This window comes from Solanum tuberosum, unplaced genomic scaffold (genome assembly GCF_000226075.1).
Source record: "Solanum tuberosum cultivar DM 1-3 516 R44 unplaced genomic scaffold, SolTub_3.0 scf00260, whole genome shotgun sequence".
In the NCBI taxonomy this organism is placed as follows: domain Eukaryota; kingdom Viridiplantae; phylum Streptophyta; class Magnoliopsida; order Solanales; family Solanaceae; genus Solanum; species Solanum tuberosum.
The window spans coordinates 586,240-596,185 of NW_006239188.1; the positions used below are offsets into that span (position 1 = coordinate 586,240).

The 9,946-nt window shown below is 42.0% G+C and overlaps 1 protein-coding gene across 1 annotated transcript; it reads left to right on the forward strand.

Moving 5' to 3' along the window:
* Window positions 1-5,895: 5,895 nt before the first annotated feature.
* LOC107062749 (uncharacterized protein K02A2.6-like) lies at window positions 5,896-6,867 on the forward strand. Its single transcript, XM_015313737.1, has one exon. It carries the CDS (start codon window positions 5,896-5,898, stop codon window positions 6,865-6,867), a length of 972 nt encoding a protein of 323 aa, XP_015169223.1.
* The last annotated feature ends 3,079 nt before the right edge of the window (window positions 6,868-9,946 follow it).

Consider the following 9,946-nt stretch of genomic DNA (forward strand, 5'->3'; position numbering starts at 1 on the left):
AACACCAACCCCTCCTCAAAATGTCAACCTCCAAGCACCACTCCCTCCCCCCAATGCAAACCACCAAATTGGCTTACCCCCTCACAGCCAAAATGCTAATAACCCACGCACTTCCCTCCTTCACCAAAACCAATATACCAGCCCCAGACTTTCCCCAAAACTATCACGCCCATTTAAATGGCCAGAGTCCCTCTATTGCTCCACCACTACCACAAAAGGCTACTTTGCAAATACCGGTCCCCAATGAGCATGACCCCCATGGTTCAGAGCTCGACCACTATGAGGAGAAGGAGAGAGAGTAGAGGTCAAAGGAAGAGACCATCAAGATAGATATGAAGGAGGAAATTAGAAAAGCCATGAAGGAGTTGAACTGCATTCCTGAGGTCGCCGGGTTGAGTTACGAAGACCTGTATATTCATCCGAATTTGGACCTCCCGGAAGGGTTCAAGGTGCGGAAATTCGATATCTTCGGGGGAACGGGGAACCCTTTAGCACACCTGAGGGCCTACTATGACCAACTCGTGGGAATTGGAAGAGACGAAGCTTTGTTAATGCGGCTTTTTAGCCGAAGTATGAGCGGAGAGGCTCTAGAATGGTTTACGTCTCATGAAACGAGACAGTGGTCTAATTGGAACGCTCTGGCTAAGGACTTCATCGAATGATTCGCCTACAATGTGGAGGTCGTTCCTAATCGTTACTCCCTGGAGAAGATGAAGCAGAAGCCGACCGAAAGTTACAGAGAATTTACATATATATGGCGAAAGGAGGCAGCTAGAGTTAGACCTCCTATGTTAGAAAAGAAAATCGTCGAAGTGTTTGTGCGGGTGCAAGAGCCAGAATATTATGACAGAATCATGTTGCTCATTGGAGCAAAATTTGCTGAGATAGTCAAGGTAGGTGAGACTATCGAAGATGGATTGAGAACCGGCAAGATTTCCCGTGTTGCTGCCTCTCCCGGATCTTCGGGTTTGTTGAAGAAGAAAATAGAGGATGTGTCATCTATCTCCTATGAGAAGAAGAAAACCCCAAGGAAAACCCTAAGGAAAACCTCATCATACCAAGGTCGTTCTCGACCTTCACAGAGTTCGTACCCGGCTTGTTATACACAGGCTGATTCCAAATAATCTCCCCCCAGTTATCAAAATACCCATCCTCCCATTTACCAAAAGCCCCCTCTAATTTAACAAACTCCAATTCATCACTACCGAAACGTCGCCTCCAACTGTGCCAATGTTCAGACAAATTACTAAACTCCTCCCCCGATGTACCAAACCCCAACTCCACTTTACCAAAATACCCCCTGAACTACCAAGCTCCACAACCAAATTACCAAACCAACTCATATCCCAGATATCAAGGCCCCCGTCCAAACGCTCCAAATTATCGCCAGATGCTTCCTCCGTAACAAGGAAATTACGATCCCCCCCGTCCTAGATTTGAGAAGAGGCCTACTAGAATTTTCACTACGCTCATTGATAGCCGAATAAAGTTGTTCGAGCGATTAACCGCGGTAGGATATATTCATCCAGTGGGTCCCAAGCCGGTTGATACTAGCTCAAAGTTTTACAGATCCGACCAGAGGTGCACGTATCACTCCAACAGTGTTGGACATGATACCGAGGACTGTATCAACCTGAAACATAAAATCCAAGACCTGATCGATCAGAACGTGGTCTCTCTTCAGACGGTCGCGCCCAATGTCAATAGTAATCCTTTCCCAAATCATGGAGGCGTCACTATCAATATGATAGAGACAGATGACGATTGGTGTGTGACAAAAGCAACAGTTCCGGTTGTTCCTGATGAACTAGAGAGGGCTGTAGCCTCGTTGAGCATTAGAGAGAAGAAAGAGTTTATAATTCTGACGCCCGAAAAGGTTGTTGCCTTGGTGCCACGCGAAACTCTTGCCCGACCAAAATTTGTGATTGAAATAGCTGTTACCCAGGGTATGACCAGATTCGGCAGGTGCTACACACCGGAAGAGTTGGCTCAAGGAGGGCAGAAGAAGGTCCAAGCAAAAAGGCCAATCAGTGAATCCACAGCTGAGGAGTTCTGGAGAAAAATGCAGCCGAAAGATTATTCAATTGTGAAGCATTTGGAGAAGACGCCGGCTCAGATCTCTTTGTGGGCCCTATTGATGAGTTCGCAGTTGCATAGGCAGGCTCTGATGAGGGCTTTGGACGATACGTATGTGCCTGTGGGTACTAACAGTGACAATTTAGCAGCCATGATAAACCAGGTCATCCGACGACACCGAATCAGTTTTTGTGATGAAGAGCTTCCCTTTGAAGGAAGGATGCACAACAAAGCTCTGCATGTCACCATCAAATGTCGGGATAAAGTTATAAATCGTGTTTTGGTTGACGATGGGTCCGGTCTCAACATCTGCCCGCTTTCGACTCTCAAGCAACTGAAATTCGACTTGGGAAAGGCTCAACAAAACCAGGTCAATGTGAGAGCTTTCGATGGAGTACTGAGAAACACGGTAGGGGCAGTAAATTTGGATATCCTGATGGGACCTGCAGAATTCAATGTGGAGTTTCAGGTGTTGGACATCAATACCAGCTACAACTTGCTTCTTGGAAGACCGTTTATCCACATGGTTGGGGCTGTGCCTTCTACCCTTCACCAACTGATGAAATTTGTTTGGAAGGACCAGGAATTGGTCATTCATGGTGAGGGGATTCATTCCGATGGGTATGCGCCGATCGTTCACGAGGTTTCTCGAGGTTGCGAATTTTACACGATGGAGCTGGTAAATGCCACCGGTGATGACTTGGCTCCACAGCCTCCTATGCCTGCCGTGTACAAGATGATTGCTACTGTGATGCTCCAGAATGGTTTCGAACCAGATTTTAGGTTGGGGAAGCATTTCCAAGGAATTGTCGAGCCTATCCAAATCCCCGCCATAAGAGCGAAGTTTGGTTTGGGATATGTCCCAATAGATAACGAAGAAGAGATGAAGAACAAGAATGTTGATCAAGCATTGGCCAAGCCAATTCCTCATATGTACCAGTCATTCCCGGTACGAGAAAATATCAGCGATGGTGGTCTCGGGGAAGGAATGTGGGGTCTTTTTTAGGAGATCGATGTGGTCATCGAAGAAGAGGCTGGGATGTCAGGCATCCGGGACGCAGAACCTGAGGAGCGATCGCAGAACTGGACCTCCACAGCACTCCTGATTTCCCGCTCATCTGGGTAGAAAAGACATGTGTCTTTGGTTGTTTTAAAGTCGGTGGTAGTCCGGAACAGGCCCGAGACCCACCCTTTATGCAACTGTTATTTGTTTGAAGCTTTTAAATTCCCTTGTGAGGTTTAAAAAGGCAAAATGGCCTTCGGCCATGGCCAAAGTTTTGTGCTTGTCTTTCAATCTAAATGAAAAGCCTCTTTTATCGAAATTTGTTTGTTTACTTAATAGTTTATATTTTACTTTCCTAACTTTGTTTGTTTATGATTTCAGTAATATTAATTTAAAACCTGCCAATATCATGTCATGTCATGAACCGAGTGAACGAAATGAAGCAGGTGATGACGGATGTGAGGAATACGAAGAAGAAAATGAGATACCCGAACATGTTGCTGATGAATTTCGACAATTCGAGAATCAACACAAGCCTAATTTAGAGGAAACCGAGACTGAATCTCAGAGATAAGGAATGTGTTAAAGAAGTAAGAATCAGTGTCCATCTGACTGAAGCTCAAGGAAGAGACCTGGTCCGTTTGCTCAGAGAGTACATTGATGTGTTTGCCTGGTCTTATAGAGATATGCCAGGATTGAGTAAAAATATGGTGTCCTACAGGTTGCCGATTAACCGAGATTTCAGACCAGTAAAACAAAAGACTCGAAAGTTTAAGCCTGAGTTGAGTTTGAAGATCAAAGAGGAGATTACTAAGCAGATCAAGTCCCAAGTAGTGCAAGTGACGCAGTATCTGACTTGGTTAGCTAATGTTGTTCTGGTTGCCAAGAAAGACGGAAAAATTAGAATTTATGTTGACTACAGAGATCTCAACAAAGCTAGCCCGAAAGATAATTTTCCATTGCCAAACATTCACATCCTCATTCATAACTGTGCTAAGCATGAGATGCATTCGTTTGTGGATTGTTATGCGGGTTATCACCAGATCCTGATGGATGAAGAAGATGCAGAAAAGATAGCTTTTATCACGCCCTGGGATGTATATCAGTATCGAGTGATGCCTTTTGGTCTCAAGAATACTGGTGCTACTTACATGAGGGCCATGACAACCATATTTCACGATATGATTCACAAAAGAGATCGAAGTGTATGTAGATGATGTTATAATCAAGTCCCGCGAGAATTCGAATCACTTGACTCACTTAAGGAAATTCTTTGATCGGTTACGCCGATACAATTTGAAGTTAAATCCCTCCAAGTGTGCTTTTGGAGTGCCAGCTGGCAAGTTGTTGGGATTCATAGTTAGCAGAAGGGGCATTGAGCTTGACCCTTCCAAGATCAAGGCGATCCAAAAATTACCTCATCCGAAGACAAAGAAGGAGGTGATGAGTTTTCTAGGAAGGTTGAACTACATCAGCTGGTTCATAGCTCAATCCACCGTGGTGTGGACTGGAGAATGTCAAACTGCTTTTGATGCCATCAAGAACTATTTTTCCAATCCATCGGTGTTGGTCCCTCCACGAGAAGGGAGTCCAATATTGCTATATTTGTCGGTCTCAGATAATGCGTTGGGATGCGTGCTTGGTCAACATGATGAGACTGAAAAGAAGGAGCAAGCCATTTATTACATGAGTAAAAAGTTCACTTCATATAGAAGCTCGTTACACCCTTTTGGAGAGAACATGTTGTGCTTTGACTTTGATCGCTCAAAAGATGAGACATTATTTGTCTTCTTATACCACGTACCTTATTTCCAGGATGGATCCGGTGAAGTATATTTTCTAGAAAGCAATACCGACCGGGAAGTTGGCTAAATGGCAAATGCTTTTGAGCGAATTTGACATTGTGTATGTGACCTAGAAGGCGATAAAAGCACAAGCCTTGGTTGATCGATCATCTTGCGGAGAATCCAATTGATGAAGAGTATGAACCGCTCAAGACTTATTTTCCCGATGAAGAAGTAGCGTTTGTGGGTGAAGATATCTCTGAAGTGTATCCTGGCTGAAGAGTATTCTTTGATGGAGCGGCAAATCACCAAGGGAAAGGTATCAGAGCAGTCTTAGTGTCATAATCCGGTCAGCATTATCCTATGGCGGCTAAATTTCGATTTAATTGCATGAACAACATGGCTGAGTATGAAGCTTGCATCCTCGGTTTAAAGATGGCAATCGACATGAACGTTCATGAGCTTCTAGGTATTGGAGACTCAGACTTACTGATTCATCAAGTTCAAGGAGAATGGGTCGTGAAGAATCCAAAAATCACACCGTACGTGCAACATATACAGATGTTGTGCAAGAGATTTCGCAAGATTGAGTTCAGACATACTCCTAGAACACAAAATGAGTTGGCCGATGCTCTTGCCACCATTGCCTCAATGATCAAACATCCGGATACAAGTTATATTGATCCCTTGGATATAGAGGTAAAAGAGCAGCCTGTCCATTGTTCACATGTTGAAGCAGAGCCAGATGGTTTACCTTGGTATTTTGACATCAAGAAATACTTGGAGACCAAAATTTATCCTGAGAATGCAATGTTTAACCAGAAGAAGTCGATATGCCGTATGGCCCTCAATTTATTTGCAAGTGGAGAAATCCTTTATAGGAGGACTCCAGATTTAGGTCTTCTCAGATGTGTTGATGCTAGTGAAGCTGCAAAGCTTCTGGAACAAATACATGTGGGAGTTTGTGCTACTCACATGAATGGGCTCACTTTGGCCAGGAATATACTTTGAGCCAGTTACTTTTGGATGACTATGGAACATGATTGTTGGAAGTTTGTGCAAAAGTGTCGTAAATATCAAGTGCATGGAGATTTGATTCGGGTGCCGCCACATGAACTCAATGCTATGAGTTCACTTTGGCCGTTTGTAGCTTGGGGCATGGATGTCATTGGTCCAATAGAGCCAGCAGCCTCTAACGGACACATATTCATTTTGGTTGCTATTGACTACTTCACCAAGTGGGTGGAAGCAGCTTCGTACAAGTCGGTAACCAAGAAAGTTTTAGCTGATTTTGTTCGCAACAATTTGATATGTAGGTTTGGACTACCGGAATCCATCATTACTGATAATGGAGTGAATCTCAACAGTCATTTGATGAGAGAGATATGTGAAAAATTCAAGATTACTCACGGGAACTCAACTGCCTATCGTCCCCAAATGAATGGAGCTGTAGAAGCCGCCAACAAGAACATAAAGAAGATTTTGAGGAAAATGATTGATAATCGCAGAGGTTGGCATGAGATGCTTCCATATGCTTTATTAGGTTACCGAACGACTGTCAGAACATCAGTTGGAGCTACTCCATATTTGCTAGTATATGGAACAGAGGCAGTTATACCCGCAGAAGTTGAAATACCTTCATTGAGAATCATCCAAGAAGCTGAATTGAGTGATGCTGAATGGGTTCGCAAGCGGATTGATCAATTAACATTGATCGATGAGAAGATAATGGTTGTTGTTTGTCATGGACAACTGTATCGACAGAGAATGATTCGTGCCTTCCACAAGAAAGTTAAAGCCAGAATGTTTGAGATTGGTCAGTTGGTTCTCAAACGTATTTTCCCTCACCAGGATGAATATAAAGGAAAATTTGCACCAAATTGGCAAGGACCCTTCATGGTTCGGAAAGTATTATCTGGAGGTGCCTTGGTCCTATCGGAGATGGATGGCACTGAGTGGCTAAAACCGATCAACTCAAATGTTGTCAAGAGATACTATGTGTGAAACTTCAGTTTGTATTTTCTTGTCATTTCCTTGTAATTGTTCTATTTGCTTGTAATTGCGTCGTTCTAAATTTTATCTCTCTTGTAATGAACTACGTTCGACCTGAATTCTCAAGAATGAGATACGTAGGTGGCCTATGTCGGCCACGGTCGGTTCCTTATTTTTTTTTTATTTTTTTATTAATCTTTGAGGGGGAACTACGTTTGACCTGATTCATGCGTCAACGGGATACGTAGAGGCCACAACGGCTCGGTCATATCTCCCGTAAGATTTCTATTTTTCCTTTACAATAGAAACTGGGACAGAATTTTTGAGAGGGACTCAAAAAATCTCAAAAAGAATACTTTGAAATTCGCAACTGGGACAGAATGTTTGAGCGGCTCTCAAAAATTTCGTGATTTGATCACCAACGGTTAAAGATACACCAAGACAGTTAACTGGGACATAAATTTTTGAGAATGACCTAAAAAATTTCAACTTGGTTTATGGGTAGTTTAAAACAACTTTGAATACTTTCCAACAAGTAACCAGATAGACCTCGAGGCCCCAACTTCAAAAATGTTGGCTAGAGCTTGACGTGACATGACACTTGGCAGTGACATTTTCCAAATATTATTTTCTTAAAAATCTATTTTTTCTTAAAACTTTTCTTGCATGTTCCAATTATTTTGCATAAAAATATTTTGTCTTATCTATCAAGAGGCGGGAGATCGAAAAAAATCAACCGGAGATAGCAAGACAAGAAGCAAACAACCGAAGAGATCGACACAGATCAGTTCATTTTTAAAACTAACAATTTTTCCGTGGATACAGGTCTATAGGTTTACCTCAAAATTAGCATATCCCACCATCCAATGAATATGGGGAAGTTGAAAGGGCGAGGAACTCCCCAAAAATTGACAATTTGTTTTGTGGATGCAGGAAAATTTTATGTTTCTTCTATCAAAGATTTGGGAATATGAGTAGCATTATTTCATTCAAATTCTCAACAAGGAGAGGTCCATAATGAATATATAATTATGTTCGGAGATAGAACAAATAAAAACCTCGAACAAAGAAATTTCATTTGTTTTCCAGCAACTAAAGATACTTGGAGGACGTTTATTTGCATTATTATTATCGGACATGATAATATTACTACCCAAAGAGTCATTTGTGTCGTATTGTCGAATGAGATGATACTATTACTCTAAGGGTCAATTTTTTATCGTATCGCCAATTGAGGCGATACCGCCACCCAGGAGATACCCAGAAGATCATCTATGTTATCCGGTGAAACATTATCTTCGTTCGGTACCATGGATGGCATCATCAGAAAAGACGATCATGCATCGCGAGAGAAGATTCATGCATTGCAAGAGAAGATTCATGCATCGCGGGAAGATTCATGCATTGCAAGAGAAAATTCATGCATTGCAAGAAAAGATTCATGCATCGCGGGAAGAGATTTATGCATTGCAACAGAAGATTCATGCATCGCGGGAAAGAGATTCATGCATTGCAAGAGAAAGAAATCATGTATTACGAGAGAAGAAATTCATGCATTGCAAGAGAAAGAAGTCATGCATTGAAAGAGAAGGAAATCACGCATAGCAAGAGAAAGAAGTCATGCATAGCAAGAGAAAGAAGTCATGCATAGCAAGAGAAAGAAGTCATGCATAGCAAGAGAAAGAAGTCATGCATAGCAAGAGAAAGAAGTCATGCATAGCAAGAGAAAGAAGTCATGCATAGCAAGAGAAAGAAGTCATGCATAGCAAGAGAAAGAAGTCATGCATAGCAAGAGAAAGAAGTCATGCATAGCAAGAGAAAGAAGTCATGCATAGCAAGAGAAAGAAGTCATGCATAGCAAGAGAAAGAAGTCATGCATAGCAAGAGAAAGAAGTCATGCATAGCAAGAGAAAGAAGTCATGCATAGCAAGAGAAAGAAGTCATGCATAGCAAGAGAAAGAAGTCATGCATAGCAAGAGAAAGAAGTCATGCATAGCAAGAGAAAGAAGTCATGCATAGCAAGAGAAAGAAGTCATGCATAGCAAGAGAAAGAAGTCATGCATAGCAAGAGAAAGAAGTCATGCATAGCAAGAGAAAGAAGTCATGCATAGCAAGAGAAAGAAGTCATGCATAGCAAGAGAAAGAAGTCATGCATTGCAAGAGAAGGAAATCATGTATAACAAGAGAAGGAAGTCATGTATCGCAAAGAAAGTCATGCATAGCAAGAGAAGGAAGTCATGCATCGCAAAAAATTAAATAAAAATAAAAAATCATGCATCACGAGAAGGCTTTACCCAGCACAAGAAGATCAACACTAACTGCATCATTTTCCTTGCAAAAACGATATCAAGAGAATCATCAACAACGATAGCAGGAAAACCGCCGACATATTACATCAACTTATTTTATTGCTTTGACATCAAAGGAAGAGTACATTGAAAATTATATCGCAAATATGAGACACAAACTTTATTTTCTTTACGTCAAACCTGATGGAATTGACGTTAAATGTTCAAGGAGAGCAATCAAGTGTCAACACGGTAAAAGACACTATCTCTCCATTTGAATTGCATTTTATGCTAATGAGTTTTATCTCAGTCTTTTTCGAGAGCATCCCAAGAGGATTAATTCTCAAAGCAAACCACAGGTGCGGACGACATCAAAAAGGATGCAGCACAACGTGGAACTTTTTCTTAGCAGCGAACTGGGATGTAGTCCAAAGAGGAGTGCCAAACTCTTAGGACGCGAGCAGAGGAGTGACTTCCACCACAATCAAACCACACCCCTATCAGAAGACAAGTGGGTTTTTCTTTAGGTTTCCTAGTTTCAATTTCGCATCCGGAAAATTTTGGGTTCACCGGAAGCAAATTTCCAATCTGAGTGACAATGTACCAAGTGCTTTGGAAATTATGTCCGTGTAAGTTCTTACTTATGAGTGCGTAGTGCACCACATTCATTGCTAAGAGGTTGCAAGCCTCTTTTTCATACTCGACTTACTTGTCACTCCTCCAGAACCAAAGGATATCTTGCATAATAGATTTCCTTTTCAACCGACTGAGTCGAACTACAAGCAGCCTGATTTCCTAAGCTG